Below are 18,954 nucleotides of genomic sequence, written 5' to 3'. Positions count from 1 at the left end.
CACAAAGCAGTCCATAAACTGTGCGCCATCCCCGATATCACATCTCCATCCACCAGAAGCCCCAGGTGTTTAGAAACATCCTCAAGTGTAATCGTGCACTCTCCGCACGGAAGATGGAATGTGTGGGTCTCCGGCCTCCACCGCTCCACTAAGGTAGAAATAATGTCTGGTTCTATCTTACAGTGACCCTCATATCTACCTATGTGATCGAATCCAGCCTCTACTAAATACGGAGAAAAACACGGCTAGGTATCACTAACTTAAGGTTCCTAATAAAAGGATCTAATACACAGTCCCTCTCCTAAAATTAAATAATTACAAAAATTAATTTTTTAATTAATAATCATGCATTAAATAAATAAATAAATTGTTACTAATAATTTAAATTTTATTAAAACGTTAAAATGTTACCGTATCAGCAAAATTTCGCGATATATGATTTTCATACAAGCGAAGTATACCTCCATCATTTTATATATGTAAAAAAATTAATTAACTAAATTTTAAAAAAATTAAATACTTAAATAAATTAAAAACAAAATATTAAATTTAATAAAATATACCTTAAACAGTTAAAATAGAATATAAGAGTATTTGAGAGAAGTTGAGAGGATTTGGTGTGATGAAAGTGATTGGTAATGAGGGTATTTATAGGGAGGGGTGGGGTGTGAACGGCCGGTAGGTGGGTAATTAAACTTAAGGCGCGCCGCAGGGGGCGTGCCTTTCTGACGCATGTTAGTATTAAAGTTAAATCGTGGCCCCTGCCTCGCGCTATACCCCACGTGGCGCCAGATCAGCTTAAAGCGCGCTGCAGGGGGCGCGCCTTACCCCATGTGGCGCCATATCAACGTAAAACGCGATGCAGGGGGCGCGCCAAAGGGTGTTAGATCGAAAAAAATAGTCTGAAGGGTGCCTGATAGGGAATAATATAGGGTATAGGTGATATTTTAGGAAAAACGCAGAAGGATATCAAAATGGCAACGTTAAAAAATAGGGTTTAAAAGAAAGGAACGAGACTGATGAGCTTGAATTTATACGAATGGGCCAGAAGCAGATACAATGGGCTAACACCTTACCTGGATCAACCCATTAAGATGAAAGAAGAATTGCATTACATGAGAAGAATTAGTTACAATCTAACTAGCAATAGTAACGGCTCCAATACATTGTAAAATACAAATTAAGATTAAGAGAATGTACCGTCATGATGAAAAATTAGCGAATTTCTGAAAAAAAAATTACCTTTTGTTCTACTTCTATTTCCCATTCTATCATAATCATAACATTAGTCGGTAACTATTCATAATTTGTACGATATTTTAATCTTTATTGGATAAAGGATATATGTGAACTCCTCTCTAGACAAGTACAATGGATTGCAGTTTGGATGCAAACTATTACATTTGATTGCAGTTTGGATGCAAACCATTACCGTTGTCTCGAGAACGTAAGTTCAAACTTATTTAAGCTCTATCATTCGAATGGGTTTATTAAACTAAGAAATGATTTAATCCATCAACCAAACTTTATATAAATCTAACACTATTTTATACCAACACACGTGAATTATTACAAAACTGTTTAAACATTTATCATCCACCATACATCATCATAAACGACAATCACAGGTAAGAATCTAAGTAGCCATAGGTATGTCTTCTGTTGTACTGCAACAAACTAGCATAAGTTCTATCCCATATTCCTATATACAAAGTCTCATCATCTGGACTCAAAGTTACCCCCGAAATCTCACCAAAGAAGTCATTCTCTTGTCGTTCCTGGAAACCCGACCTTGTATTATAAACATGGACGAAATCCGCTGGTTCAGCAACTACCATGAACTGGCCGTCCGAAGAAAACCGGATTGACGGCACTGCACCCAAGTTTCCTTTGAGGGCTGTAATTGGGATAGAGAGGTTTCTTATGTCCCACACTCGGCACGTCTTGTCTTGATTTCCCGTGGCAAATATGTATCCATTAGGGTGCCATGCCGATGCAAAGGAGTAATCTCGATGACCTACCGCCGTGGCTACTGTCTGCAACAACAGAAAACATTTTCCAGCTTCAATTGAACTAATCGTTCTTAATAAAATATGCATAGTAAAATGGTAGTTCTTAATAAAAATATACATAGTAAAATGGTATGATTTTGAACCAAGCTCTTCCTATAACATATATCATATTGAACCAAGCACCACTTCCAGATTCAATCAATTTGACTGGACAGTGCAAGAATCAAATGTAAACAACCTTAGCTCTACTTTCAGAGAGGCCATCTCCCAAATTTGAATCTATAACTCATTACAAAGCAAACTTACTACTGTGCCGGGGCTCAGCCAGTCACCCATGCAGTACCGGTAGTATCCTACTAAAAAAGTTATTATTTACCTTTCCATTTTGCGCATCGACAAGCAACCCATCCATGTGATCTCCAACAACAGCAATAAGCCTTTGATCGGGGCTGATGGATGCATGCTGCATCAGAAAAAGCAAATTCATTCATGTTAAGGAAAATTAACATAATCAATGAAAATGACTAATTATTCCAGGTTGCTCTTTGGGTTTATGAAGTTACAATCCTCTAATGTAGTTGAAACGCAGATCGCATAAGTCGAGTTTATAATTTTTCTACATTGAGTAGAAATCTTATGATATGAACATAAATCTACCTTTAGACCACTGCCTCTCACTCATGTAAATATAAGCTATGTACTCTGCATTTTTTCTTGAAGTACTCGTGTCCGAACATGTATTGAATATATTTTTGAAAATATGATCATCCAATGACTCTCCAAATAATTAAAGAACTTTACAAAAAGAAAAAACTAGATATACCCATCCCATCCACATACCCATGTCGAACACTCGCAGCTGAATCCAAGAAACATAAGATATAAGATAGAACATGAAGGACTGTGAAAGAACTGAACTAATAAGAATTAGGCATCATACCCTCAACTCAAGAGGCTTACATTTACTGGCCAAGGGAACTGGAAATTATTTAAAAGTTGAAATCTCTCAGTATCATATTCTCTCAAACTACAGTCGTTATTTGAGGCCATGAAATTAATTCCACCCCTGCAAAACAGATTCGAAGTTCAATCTATATTCTATTCAATACATTTTCTAAGTCAAACAGTATCATGCTACCTCAAGCTGTCATATATATCGATAGCATTTGTAATTGCATTGTCATCATAGGTTGTCCTGGTACAGAAGGTTACTCCTTTTCTGTCCAAGTGCTGCAAAAACAAGAAAACAAAATTGTACAACACCATATATAAAAGGAATGGCGACTGAGAATGCCAGAACATGTTCATGCAAAACCAAAATATGCAAAATCAAATAAATACATGATAGAAATAGAACAAACAAAACACATTTAAGAACTAAAGCATGCTGGTCAATCCATGTTGTTCTTTCAAGAAACAGGTAAAACATTTCGATTTCTAGGATTTTCAATAATTCAATTTCTTCTATTCCAACAGGATTCAGGATTCACATCACATATGAAGAATAATCTCATCTGTAGAAGAAACACTTGGATGGTTACTCGGAATGTAATATATACTAGGATGTGGTATGACCTTGCACAATGCACACCCTCCGCATACTAACTGGTTCACACTGTAACACCCACCACTATTCCAGTTATATATGACCTCTCTCAAACAAACAGACCCTGCCTTTTCTACCCATTGCAACCATGAAAAGCTATGTTGGTCCAACTCTTTGCTTTTCTTTTAACTACTCATGTCCACCACTTGCGTTTGACACATAGGCATGGGGATAAGACCTCCGAGAATCCTTCAAATATATTGAAAAACTTAGAAAAGTCTAATCATACCCATGTCAAAGACATACCCATATTCAGGATTCACACCCGAGTCCAAGTAACATAAATGAAAAATTACTAAAAGAAAGATCATTAGCTACGCACATCTTGCCCCAATACTACTTGATTCTGACCATAGCAACCATAACATCACGCCTTCTCAAAAATAAATAAATAAAATAGAGAGAGAGAACCACAGACAGAAATAGGAAAAGGCTGCAAATATTAACTAACCTTAAAAGTAAGCTCCCCTTGAAAACCTCCCGCAACCATAAAATTGTCCTTGGCAGCTAGAGTGCTTATTTGAGTTTGTGTAAAACCTTCTAATAAACTTCCGGGATGTTTCTAGTTACATGGCAAGGCAACAGAAGTTAGCAGATAAATTAGAGCCAAATTACTACGATAACCAACTTTAATTAAAATCATTCATGCAGCAAGTAAACGATAGAAGCACAAAAGCTAGTAAGTATAATTGTAATACCTCAGTAGGTGCCACATGCCCAGCAAAATTAAGGATCTCAGACAGATTGCACGACAATGATGACCAATGCGTAACCGAATAATTGGACATAAGGTAAACATCATGCTTTGAAGTAGCCCAAACCAAGTTTCTGAGCTGTAAAATTCATTCCACAACAGGTTATTTATGTCGAAAATACTGGAGATATAGAACTTTCAACCCAAATCTAGGACCTACTTTAAGCATTCTTAATCTTAATATTACCATGTACAATGACATAAGTAATGGGTACCAAGAAAAAAGGGGAGGTAGAAGTTAAAGAAACAAATAGCCACATCCGAGCAGATGCAGATACACAAGAAGTTGCAATTTCAAAAGAATAAATATCACCAATCATATCCATAAATGAGAAATGACACTACTGAATATCATATCCATTACCAAAGAAGAAAATCAAGGTCCTTTTATAGTTGCCCGTGCACACAACTGAACCAAGAAAAGAGATGACAAAGGAAATCTTTTCAATGATTAAAGCTAAATCATTTTCCAGAACGGGAAAGGAAATTAAGAACAATATATATTGACACCAAAATAACATCTTCAAAAAGCAGGATACAAGTGACAATAACAAAAGAAATAAACATTTTTTACTAACAAACCTGAAAATGGCGTATTGTACGTTTAACCGATCTAGTATTATAGAAGAATTCATAGTAGTTCCCACCCTTTTCTACCTGTTTGCATTCCTGAAACAAAATATACAAATCACACAAAGCTTAGTATGCTATTCACTTTACTATAAACTAGTTCGTTCATGGATTGTAGGAAAAAGAAATGAAACTTGTCAACAGCGTCACTGGAAGCCGGTATATTCTCATAGTTCTTATACTGTTCAAGCCTTGTTAGCCTATATTTTTCTCTCGTTATGTTTAGTCTTTCCCATGGAATCCCCTGAATGTCTTTCCCCTTCCTCCCTTGCACAGAAGATGTATCGATCACCTTGGTCAGCTGCTCGAATTGTAGCATGAACGTGATGAATTTCATCATTAAATTATAAAATTAACTATAACTAACAACAAAACGCATATAGAATAGATAAATATCACCAAAGTGAAAAGCACACCATGTCATATTCATCAGCATCCACATCTCCACCAGCTCCATCATAGTTGTCTTCATCCATATCATCTACGAAATCTTCATCCATGTAATAGAAATCCTCCCTTTGCTGGTAGGACTTGATATATGCTGCATAATTATTCAGTCCTCACTACTGTTTTCTCTCTTTTTACTAATAAAATTAGCAAAAAGTTAATATAAAAAATGCCCAGGGAAACCAAAAGAGAAAATAAACTAATGGAAAAAAACTTATTTAAAAAAAACCAGAAAAAGACTAATCACCTTCATTTTCATTTTCCTAAAGCAGATTGGAGCAAAAGGGCATTCCTATAATTCATAAAGGAAACTTATTTCCAAACAAACCGCCTTTAAAAAAGCCTAAACTATAATAAAATCATATCCAACAAAAATGTTCTACATGAACAAAAAGAAACCCAGATTTCTTAAACCTCACTAAGAAAAGATTTACTATTTTTTTACCACAAAAATTCATTAAAAAATGCAGAAAACTTAACATATGAAAAGAAAAATAAAAGAAGAAAAAAACACATGGAGTTCACTAATAGAAAGTTGGAATTTAAAAGAAAAAGGAAACGAGAGATTGATATACTTACACGAAATTGAATAAGGTTCTGGAAATTCCGGCCTTTAGATTTAATCCTTTATGTATAAAATATTAGTAATATTTACACAAAGATTGAAGATTATTATTATTATTATTAATTTATCTTTACAAGGGCAAGTATAGAGAGATAATGAAAAGATATATTTTTTGGGTTATGCTTAATTTTTCAATTTTTATAAAATACAAAACATTTAATTTTAATACACGAGGTCGAGATATGTCATAATTTTTCAGTTCAGATCTATCAGATTTTTTTCAATTATCATTTATTTAATAAAATATTTTGTTTGATTATGGATCTGGCGCTGTCTACGGTTGTAATGATGAGTGGCGGATAGCACAAAGTGATTACATTCCAATGGTTAATGGATAAGGGCTAAATACTAATTCCATGTGATATCTCATTCCAATTAAAGATATCATATGGTCCATCCGGATTTAGATGATGGTTTAAAATTTTAAGGTTAAATTATATCATTGGTCGTTGAATTTTAGGTTTGTTTCATTATGATCATTAAATTATAAAAAATAATTTTATCACTTGTCGCAACGGTCTTTCGGGTGGATCCAAATTCTCATTTCGACTTAGAATTGTGATGTCACCGATCGTTTTTTAAAATAGGTGGATCGAACACCTCGAACTTACCATTTACCAGATCTACGTCTTACCAAAGATGTGTAAGATTCGGGAGTCGCTTACGATAAGGGAAGAATGAGCACCCCGAATCACCCTTTCGATATCATTCGATTACCCAATTGCCTTAATCGCGAAAATTAAAATTTAAAATAAAAATTTAAAAATCGACCGAGTTGTTTACCTTTGACGATTTTGAATTTAGGTTGGATCTCCTTTTACTATAAATAAAAATTTAATGTTAAAATATAAAAAATAAATTAATACTAAAAAGGTAATAAAAATTAATGATAAAAATGTAAGAAAACACTGCAAACATAAAGAAATAAAACAGGGTACCAATTTATAAAAAAAAATATGAAAAGGAATAAATTGAATTAAATTAAAATTTAGTGACCAATTTACAGCAAGTAATCAGAACGGATTACACTTCAAAGCTTCAAGACTACAGACATAATTTAAAAAACTTGTATTTACACACTAGTCCACCGTATATATATCCCCCAAATTTCTTCTTCTCCCTTCATTTGTAACACCACCCATGAAAATAAGCACCCCAACTCTCCCAAATCCTCTCAACCACACCACCACTCCTTTCTGGTCGACCACTGCGCCTCTTCACTATGTCAGCGACCGACCACCACCCACGGTGGTCGGATCACCCTAAAGGCTACCCTAAAATACTCCTCTCAACCCCTTGAACACGAAATTGAACCCTAATTCTCCAAAAAGAGCCCCCTCGACATAGATCCAAGCCAAAAGTAATCAGTTTTTTACCTTTCATGGCGAAGATTTATTAGTTCTGTGACCGTTAGTCCTCCAAGCGACCTGAAGGCTAAGTTTTCTCTCATTCTTTTTCCATTTTAGTGAGTTCTTCCTTTAGAAAACTTATGATATTCTCGTTTTGCAAAGGTATTTTTATAATGCTCGGGATGGCTTTTCTTTCCACTTTGGATAAAAGGTTCATCCATCACTTATCTTGAACTCAAGGGATTATTTCCCTTACTTCGATTTGCCTTGAATCGAAAGGAAATTTATTTCCTTGGTTCATTTTGATTTTTCATGTAAAGGGATTTGTTTTTGTTTTTAACTCGATTGATTGCTTTGATTTGGGGTCATTTCCTTATCTGTTCTGCTTGGGTTTGATTCGTACGAGACCTCCCTTTTCTTGGGGGTTGATTCGATCTTCATTTTACTTGTTTTCTTGGGATTTCCTTGTGGATCAACAAGGATCTTTCCAAATCTGATTAGCGCGTAGTCTTTACGCCCCACTTGTTGGCTTGCTGATGATATTTGACCTTCTGGAATGTTCTCGGGATCATTTATGGATGTTTGATCAACAAGCCAAATCCAACGGTACAGATTACTGTGGTGCTGGCTTTATAACATTTAGGGTTTGAAACCCTAAGTTTTCCTTATTCTGGACCCTTGATTTGTGCTTTGATCTGACGATCCTCGTTGATGACAGTGCTTGACTTAAGATTGAAACCTTAATTACCCATGGCCTTTTTAACCCGACTTGCTTGTTGTGTCACGCTTGCATTGCTTGGTTGGGCTTTGATTTGGACTCTGACTTGAATTCTGGACCTTGACTTGGATTGGATTGTAATAGACCTAAAAACAAAATAAAGATAATATATATATATATATATAATATTTTTTAATAAACTAAGTAAATAAATAAAAATTATATATATATATATATATATATATATATATATATATATATGTTTTGTAACACATATTTTTAAAACTATATATATATATATATATATTGAAATATATAACCTATATTTCAAAATTACAAAATATATATATTTTCTAATATATATATATGTGTGTGTGTTTTAAAATTATATAATATACATATTTTCTAAAAGCGAAATATACATAAATTTTAAAAATATAATAATAATAATAATAAGATCAAAATAGAACGATTCTATAGACGAAAATGAGTGTCTACAGTTGTCCCTCTGTCTAATATCGTGTAACGACAATAGGACAAAGATAAAAATACTTGAATTTTCTTTTGGTTTTCAGAGTGAATGGAAAATGAAAGAAAGCTCGCTCATCTGATGTTGAGATTTCTTGTTTTTTTTAAGGATCCGATCCACTATGGTTGAATTTTCTTCGAGCTCGATATCCTTTATTGTGAAGTTGAAATCTGAGTCAAAGTTGTAAATGATCATTCTTTGACTTGGATATCCTCCATCGTGGAGTTGAAATCTAACTTAGAAAATTTTGTTTGTAAGATGGCTCCTCGCCACTGAGTTAAGCCAAATTGTAGTCAATTATGGACGTGCTTCCTGATAAGTATTCTTCAATGTGAAGTTGAAACTTGACCATGAAGACTTTAACTGGATACTAGTTCATTATCGCTAGAGTACATTTGATTCTAAATTGGTCTTTGAACACAATATCCTTCATCGCGGAGTTGAAATTGACTTCAAAAATTTTGATCTAAAACTAGTTCCTTGTTGCTATCATGCAGTAAATGTGCTCTCGAGTTGAGTGAAGTTGAAACTGAACTTGAAAGCTTTGGTTGACAAATAGCTCTATCGTGAGTTTGGTCTTGTGTGATCTGAGCTCAATATCCTTTGATGGGAAGTAGTTTCTCATTGCTAAATCACAGTCAACCTTGAGTCTTCTTCTATACTTAAAGACCTTTGTTTGAATTTTGACCGGAATATAGTTTCTTGTTGCTATCATGTGGTCAATGCACTCTCGAGTTGAATATCCTTCGTTGAAAAGTCTGAACTTGAAAGCTTTGGTCGACAGATAGATCTTCTCGACTTAAGCTATTTCAAAATCTAGGCTGAAAAGAAGTTACTTATTGCTAAATCGCAGCCAATCTGGGATCCCCTTTTAGACTTGAAGGCCACAGTTAGGAAATAGCCCACCTCGTAGTTGAATTGAGCTATGATGTGAATGACTCCTCCATCGCAAGTTAAGTTGATCCTGGATGCTTTGGGTGCAATATTATTCATTGTGAAGTTGAAATTGACTCAAATAATCTACAAAATTGTATGTGATGAATGTCTTAGGGTATGCCTAAAATGCAAATGTCAATTTAGTATTTTTTTTTCAAAGATAAGTCCCGATCTTCTTTGGTTAATCTTGATCTTTCTCTCATATTTTGACCTCTTGGTATCTTGTAAACAACTTCATCTTTGTGAAGTCATGATCTCATAATGAATATTTTAGGGAAATTGTTTTGATGAATTTTCACCTTTTCCCAAGAATTGGGGCATGAATGGCCCATCGATGTGATATCCAGACCATTTCCCCTACTCCTATATCAAAACCTCTTTTTGACTTCTGAAATGCCTACATTTTTCAAGAAATTTTTGTGCAATAATATTCAATGATCTATTTTCAAGGTAAATAAATATATCAATACTTAGTTTCAATGCAAGATGCGAAGTAAAAATGAGCTTTTGAAAAGAAACTTTGTTTTTATTTATATACGAGAAAAGAGTGTTTTTTATTATTACATGGTAAACACTTAAAGGGAGAATAACAAAAATGAAATAATAGGTCCCATATATATCAATTTAGATTCCTCTAAATTGACACACCTTAGGAAGGATCAAGCGTTGCTTGTGTCGAAAGGATCTCGAAAATTGGGACGATGCCTGAAGATTGCGAAATTTTTCCCAAGTCATTAAGTCTCATACCGGATGCTACAGTTGAACTTCTGATGCATTCAACCACAATATGATGCATTCAACCACAATCTGATGCCTTTATCAATTATGCTTATTTCACTCAAGATCTTTCCTTGTATGAACCCTAAATCATTACTCAAGTCACCATTTACGGGTTTTCAACTTGAGACCTCCTTTGGTTTCAAGATGCCCTTTACAGGTTTTCATCTTGAACCCTCGTTTTGTTTCCTAGATCGTCCTTTGCAGGTTTTCACTCTAAGTTTTTTTTAGGAAAATTACCTCTTGATGGCATCTGAGTTTACCAAATTAGGTAATCTTCACTCTAAGTCAAGATTAAAGCACCTCCAGAAAAGGCATTCTTCACGACATAAGGTCTTTTCCAATTTGGCATCCATTTTCCTTAGAAATCCTTTTGAATAGGTAGGATCTTTTTCAAAACCAAATCGCCTTCATGAAACTCACTCGGATGAACCTTCTTCTTATGTGCCTGAATCATTCGTTTTTGATATATTTGGTCATGGAAGATAGCTTTTAGCCTCTTTTCCTCGATTAAGTTTAGTTGGTCGTATCAGGCTTGAGCCCACTTAGTGTCATCCAACTTTATTTCTAACAATACTAGTAACACCTCTTTCCCGTATATGACTCGAATAGGGGTCATATATGTCATATCAACTATTCAAAACAATTTCTAATTAAAAATCGATAAAATTTTGTTTCTTTAAATTTACCAATTTAAATTTGTAAGAAAAAAACTAGTAAATCACATAAAATTCATAATATTATATTTTGACAACTAGACAATTAAATATTATTACACATCATAAACAAAACTGTCTAAAAACTACTTAATTTAAAAATTATTTCGATAGAAAATAAAATAGAATTTAAAAACTACAATTCATGTAAAATATTATTTATATATAGAAATACCAATCTTAAGTCAATATAATTTTTATACTACAAGCCATTTTTAAACTATCATGTGAGAGCAACAACATCTATCATATGCATGCCAGTAATTAAGTCAAAAGTAACATTAGAATATGTTCATACTGATTCTGGATGATAATTTGATTTTACAAAAGTGATGTCTGATACACTCCTCACTATGTAGACTTTTCTTTTCCTTGACCTACACGTGAAACAATAACACGCTAAGTAAAAACTTAGAGAGACATATATAAAATACAGTAAAACATTGCAATATATGAAAATTTCATAAAAATCAAGTACTGTAAATATCTTATAAAATATATGAATATGTAAATCATCATAAATAATCAAAATACTATAAAAATAATCACATAAAATATTTGAACATATAAAATTGACTATTTAAAGTTAATCCTTTTACATATATACTATAAAATCAACATTTCATATTCAATTCATGTACTCTATACTTTGCACATTTATAAATCAGAGCCCAATGTACACAAGTGACTATGCACGATGCACGATTCACTAGTATCCAATAAAGCACTTATAGTGTCTGTAAATACAAGTATCGTAGAACAATATCATGTATATTAGGGAATATCATAGTACCAAATACTCTTACTATGTTTTGCATTCCCTAAATAACATAGTATCAAATACTCTTACCATATACAATCACTCTAAATAGTTGGCCACAATAACACCAAATACTCTTAGTATTTGCATCATGCATCATATGATATTCCACCTCTATGGCATGCCAACTATACCAGACAAACTCAATCTATATACAAAGGGAAACTCTTATCAAACTTATATATCAACCATTTATCATTCATGTATCAGAAATCTCATTATCGATATAGTTCATACTCAAAGTCATCCATAAACTATTTAGTAATATATTATATAAAATGTATTGGGTAATTCATATACAAAAGCATATGAATGTCATTTTGATAAACTAATATAAAAATATGTTTTAAAATATGTTTCAAAACATTTTCTTTTTCGATCGTTCGAGGTTGACTCATTGCAAGTCTTCCTCATATCATATATATAAAATTTGTAAGAGCACTCACCTTATATGCCTTACTAGTTAATCTTCACTAACGATACACTTTACTCTTTAACTTTTCCCTTTTCTTTTGGCTTGTTTTGATCTCTTTTATCGTTGCAATCTACATGAAAGTCAATTACAAATATACATATTTCAAAGCACATGTTAGTGTTTTTTAGTAACATGATAGACATATATTAGCATAACAATTGCTAAAATTGCAATTAATGCATATTCGATACTAATTTCCTTTCAAATGATTAATGTTAACTTTAACTTCTTCAAAATAACCTTTCAAGTCCCTGAAATATTTATCCCTAACAATAAATCACCTAACTGTCACAATTTCACCTTTAACCCATCAATAAACCTTTATTTAAAACATATTCCAATATTTCAAAAAACTTCCAATATGGTGTCTTTCTCATCACTTTAATTGCATATCAACCGTCATATTTAAACATTCTAACAATATTCTTCTAACATTAAATTTCAGCATAATAAACCAACTTTCAAACTTTTGCATCTTAATCCTTCATTTTCTTAAAGCATGCAAAAATGTCCTTATAACTTAACAAAGTTTCAAATTGCTCCAAAACACAATTCAAAGCATGTAGAATCATTTTTATAACAGTTCTAACCCTTAGGAATTTTTTTACATATTTTCCCCTAATTTCTTTCCCTTTGGTCGAATTTTCCTAAGTTTGCCTTAAATGATTTTCAATTTAATTCAAGCATGAATTCATCATCTAAGTATCCTTACCTTGTATTTTCAATTATTTCCATATCAAAAACTAACCAAAATCAACATTTCACCATGAATTGCCAAGGTGGTTGAATGCTTATATAAGGATTTGTAAGTGTTTTCAATCACCCTATAAGCTTGTTATTGATTCTATAACATCATTAACATAAAAATCCATCATTAAATCACCAAATTTAAACTTCCCCTTCAACCACCATTTTTCATGAAATCACCACTCCAGTCATGGAAACATGAAATATTTACACAAATTTGTAAAGAATTTGATGTAGATTATTTTTCTATTTCATGGCTTAATAGAAAATCTAATAAAATGGCTTAAAAATGAAACAGAAAGCTTGCTCACCTTTGGCTACGGTGTACACGGCTAAGAGAAGATGATGAAGGAGTCTTCTTGATTTTTTTTTAACAAAAAATCTCTTAATGTTTATCTTTTAAAGCTAAAATTCATTTAATTTGAATTTACCTATCTACCATTACTAAATCTTAATAATTTCCACCATGCTATTATCATGACATCATTCCTTACCTCGTCATGTCAATATAAAACAATACTTTATTAACTTCCATATTCACCTTTTACACTTTTACAAAATTACAATGTAGTCACTTTATTATAACGATCCCGATTTAACATGAAATTTCAACTTAAATCCAATGATCCATGTTAAATTATAATTTAATAAAATATGGAAATAATATTATTAACCTCGTAATACCATTCTTCAAATTTTCCTAAATTTTTGATTCGATCTAGTTATTCAAATACTTTGCCAAACTTTTTTACTTCATAGCTTTTTATACAAAATCCGGATCAAAATTTGAATTTCATAGAAACTCTATATTATTAAGGATGAACTATTCATTTATGGGATAAAATATCTTTTTGGGAAAATTACCACTTTGATCCTTGAACTTTTCTGAAGTTTTTACTTTAGCCACTAAACTTTTAAAATTTAGATTTTGGCCACTTGCCAAAATTTTAGGTATTACAATTCTGCCCCTTAATAAAATTCATCCTCGAATTTCAGTATATACTTGATCTAAAAGATAAAGATTCCGCTATTTCATCTTATCCTTACACAACATCGTCTTTTATTTCCGGGTTAACACTAATTGATAGACCACTAGACTAACTCTTTTCATAATGTCATATGGATCAATAAATATCGAGTTCAACTTTCCTTTTCAAATTCTAGTTGTGCTAACATTGTAGCTTCTGTTAATAGTATATCGAGTATCTTGAAACTTTCTTGACACTTCTCAATCTAAATAAATGATACATCTTTTCTTTTCATAAACAACACTGATGTGCCCCAAGGAAACACATCCAACCTTATGAATCCCCATTCTAACAATTCTTGTAATTATGTTTTTAATTTCTTTAACTCGGTTGTGCCATACTATATGGGGCCATGAATATAGATGCAGTACCCGATAGTATTTCTATCTTAAATTCCACCTTCAATCAAGAGGTAAACCAGATAATTCCCTTGAAAACACATCTGGATACTCTCTAGCAGTCAAAATATCTTCTGACTTAATTTCTGAAGTTTGAGTATCCACTACGTTAGCTAAGAAAGCTTGATAATCTTATAGCAATAACTTTTGACAGTTACTGCTGAAATCACATTAGACAATGATTTTACACTTTTACTAAATATTATGCTATTTCATAACTCTCCAAGTTCATGAGTATTAATCGCTTTAAACAACAAGTTACAATGACATGGTTAGGGGGATAACCAATCCATATTCAAGATTATCTCGAGTTTCTCGGAAGTTACTTCCATCAAGTTCACCGAAAATTCAATTTCTTAAATCTTTAGCGGGGATCTTTTAAATATTCGACTAACCCTCGCATTCTAGCCTAACAGATTTTTCGCCACTATACCAATCGAAATGGGTTCTAGCAAAATGCTCCTTTCTTTTGTCAACTTAATACTTAGATACGAGTGTGTTGAACCAGGATCAATCAAAACAAATACAATTCATCATAAAGATAGATGTACATGTAATAATATCTAGTTTATCCCGATCCTCATCAGTCTTGGTGTTGTAAACTCTGGCTGAAGGATGCAAACTAGGCTGTGAAGCAGACTTAAATGGTCATTTTTCTCTACCCCAGTCTCTACCTCGTTGGGACACTACAAAACATCTTTCTGTCTATCCTGATCTATCTCCAATTATCATATGACAGTCTCTCATAAAGTGGCCAGTATCACCACATTTGAAACAATCTCCGAAAATCACTCGGCACATTCTAGGGTGATTTTCACCGTAAATATTACGTGTCCGATACTGACTCTTAGTTGATTTGTCTGCTCCATTAGTTGTTGTATGAGATTGTCAGGTTTTTCCAGAATTATCTCCTCTATTATTGGAAATAGAAGATTTATATTTGTCATGGTATTGGGAACCAAAACTTTTAACTTTCTTTGACTGAATTGAGGGTGGAGACGTGTGCGATCTTTTTAGTGCATGGACTCTCTACTCTTCCCATTTTTCATTCTAAACTCTTTATAAAGCTTTGACCATGTTTACCACCTCCTGTAATGTGGGAAGATTTAACGCCAACATGAACTCTTTCAGCCTAGGACGTAAGCCTTCGATAAACTAATCACAACAGTCCTTTTCAGGGGGAATCAACTCCGCTGCAAACAGACTTAATTTATTGAACTCATACTCATAGACTGTCCAGTTGCCTTGCTTTAAACTGAGGAATTCCTTCTTCATTTGCCTAATAAATTGATCCTCGATATATTTATTCTTATACTCTTCCAAAAAGAATTGTCAGGTAACTTGTTCGGAAGACATGCACATCGTCGTATTACCATATACGAGCTTGGCCTCTAAGCAATGACATGGCTCCATCCAATTTCACTTGATTCGTGTAGTGAAATCCATCCAATATGACATCACTTAACCATAAATCTGCTGCTACCATACCCTCACTGACCTCTCCTTTAAACTCTAGAGCTCCCGAACTATTTAATTCATTTGCAACTGACATTCGAGGGGTTGGAGGAGCAGATTGAGGAGGCGGCGGCTGATATTGTCCCAAGATGGCATCTAAGGCTTGAGGGAAAGTTCCTTGATCTTGCACAGGCAATCCTTGTTGTGTCGATGCTCCTTGCTATTCAAACTGAGCGGAGGTTCGTTATTTACCTCATTACTCCCATTATCAGTTCCTATTGGAACCACCAGATTGGTCGTGCCACATGAACCCGCAGTTTCAGACATCTAAAATAGACACATTTCAAATATGCATTAGTAAGTATCAGCATCAATAATCAAATCACATAACCATGCCGAACAGTAACATTGACCCCCAGTGGCATGTACAACTTTTTAATACAAAATAATTTTGGTTTAGGCCAAGAATCAACTAAAACTTCAGCTCTGATGCAATTAAATATAACATCCCTTTCTTATATCCGACCGAATATGAGTCAGAGATGTCACATCAATTATTCAAAACAATTCTTTATTAAAAATAAATAAAATTTTGCTTCTTTAAATTTTTCAAATTTAATTTGTAATACAAAACTAGTAAATAGCATAACATTTATAATATAATATTTTAACATCTACTTCAAGTCTGTTCTCATGCAACAACTAGGTAGCTCAATACTATTTCACATCAAAAACAAAATTGCCTAAATCTGCATAATTTAAAAATCATTTTGATAGCAAATATAATATAATATAATAATTGTTATTCATGTAAAATACTATTCATATCTAGTAATGCCCATCTTAAGTCGATATTATTTTTATACTACAAACCATTTTTAAACTATCATGCAAGAGCAACAACTTCTATCATATACATGTCAGTAATTAAGTCAAAAGTAGCATTAAAATATGTTCATACTGATATTGGATGATAATTTCAAAAGTGATGTCTGCTATGCTCCTCACTCCGTAGACTCTTCTTTTCCTTCACCTATGCCTGAAATACTCACGCACTAAGTAAAAACTTAGTGACACATATATAAATTATAGTAAAACATTTCAATATATGAAAATTTCATAAAAATCAAGTACTGTAAATATCTTATACAAATATATCAATATGTAAATCATCATAAAGAATCAAAATACTATAAAAATAATCATATAAAATATTTGAACATATAAAATTGACAATTCAAAGTAAATCCTTTTACATATATCCGTAAAATAAACATTTCATATTCAATTCATATATTCTGTACTTTGAAATTTATAAATCATAGCCCAATGTACACAAGTGAGTATGCACGGTTACGCTTATATGTAAGATGCATTCACCTTATATGTCTCGCTAGCTAATTTTTCACTAACGATACGCTTTACTCTTTAACTTTTCACTTTTCTTTTGGCTTGTTTTGATCTCGTTTATCGTCGTAATCTACATGAAAGTCAATTACAAAAATAAGCATTTCAAAGCACGTGTTAGTGTTTTCTACTAACATGATAGGCGTACAATAGCATAAAAATTGCTAAAAATGCAATTAATTCATATTTGATACTAATTTCCTTTCACATGATTAATGTTAACTTTAAAATTTTCAAAATAACATTTCAAGTCCTTGAAATATTTATCCATAACAATAAATCACCTAACTTTCACAATTTCACCTTTAACCCATCCATAAACCTTTGTTTAAATTATATTCCAATATTTTGAAAACTTCCAACCTTTTCTCATTACTTTAATTGCATATCAACCATCATATTTAAACATTCTAGCAATATTTTAAAAAGTAGTACACCAACATTTACTTAATTACCATTTAATTCCCAAATTCTCCAAGATTTACGTTTTGGTCCTCAAATTTATGCAACCTTCCAAAATGATCCAATTGAACCTTCTAACGTTAAATTCAACATAATACACCAATTTTCAAACTTTTGCATCTTAATCGTTCAATTTCTCATAGAATGAGAAAAAGGTGCTTCTATCTTAACAAAGTTCTAAATCGGTCCCAAAACACAATTTTAAGCACGCAGAATCATTCTTATAGCAATTCTAACCCTTCTGAAATTTTTACATATTTTCCCCTAATTTCTTTCCCTTTGGTCGAATCTACCTAAGTTGGATTTCAATGTGTTGAGTTAATCGATCGATGGAATTGGCCATGAGGGGGGTGAATTGGCAATAAAAATTTTGGTGGAAGCTTTTGCAGAAAATTGAAAATATTTGCACAACGATTTAGAGTGGTTCGACTTTCTCAACCAAAGTCTACGTCCACTACCTTAGCTATCCACACTAAGGATTTTCCAACAAATTCACTAATTTGTTCTTTCTTTTGAGGTCAAAGAGTAACCTTACAACTCCCTCAAGAATTATACCCCAAATTCTTGAGCACACTCTTTTCAAAGAGAAATACACAAATTTGCAAACTTACAAGGAAAACCTCACAAGGTAAGATGTTTGCACAATTCTAGAACAAGAAAAGAACACTAAAAAATAATTACAAATGAGCAAAAATGGTGTTCTTGAAAGCAAAATTGGCTTGATTTGCACAAACTTTGTGTTTGATGCTTTCTCTCTTGTTTCTCTATGGTTTCTTGTTGATCAAAGGCTTCAGAACTTGTTTAAATACTCCCTCAATTGATTCTGAACGTTGGGGATGATTAGTGGAGTCAATGGAGCCGTTTAACTGTGAAAATCATTAATAAAACAGCTTGGAGCGTGGGGGAATCAATACCCCCTTATAGGGATCGGTTCCCTAAGTATAAAATTCAAATATTTCGACCGTTGAACAGGGGGAATCGGTACCCCCTTAGGGGGGAATCAGTTCCCTCCGAGCATTTTGTTTTTCTCGGAGCCAAACCATTCAGGGGAATCGGTTCCCTC

The 18,954-nt window shown here is 32.9% G+C and overlaps 1 protein-coding gene across 1 annotated transcript; it reads right to left on the bottom strand.

Moving 5' to 3' along the window:
* Nucleotides 1-1,576: 1,576 nt before the first annotated feature.
* On the bottom strand, nt 1,577-16,349 carry LOC120191291 (uncharacterized WD repeat-containing protein C2A9.03-like). Its single transcript, XM_039194268.1, has 11 exons — nt 16,275-16,349; nt 15,948-16,155; nt 5,419-5,561; nt 5,138-5,303; nt 4,955-5,043; nt 4,317-4,451; nt 4,070-4,180; nt 3,151-3,242; nt 2,973-3,078; nt 2,389-2,475; nt 1,577-2,036 (listed from the first exon to the last, which is right to left on the bottom strand). The coding sequence occupies exons 1-11, from the start codon at nt 16,347-16,349 to the stop codon at nt 1,623-1,625; spliced, it is 1,626 nt and encodes a 541-aa protein (XP_039050199.1). The 3' UTR covers nt 1,577-1,622.
* Between the last annotated feature and the right edge of the window lie 2,605 nt (nt 16,350-18,954).

This window comes from Hibiscus syriacus, unplaced genomic scaffold (assembly GCF_006381635.1).
Source record: "Hibiscus syriacus cultivar Baekdansim isolate YM2019G1 unplaced genomic scaffold, ASM638163v2 tig00116965_pilon, whole genome shotgun sequence".
Taxonomy (NCBI): Eukaryota; Viridiplantae; Streptophyta; class Magnoliopsida; order Malvales; family Malvaceae; genus Hibiscus; species Hibiscus syriacus.
The sequence above is the reverse complement of the archived record's forward strand: the minus strand, read 5'-3'. Positions and strand labels throughout refer to the sequence as shown.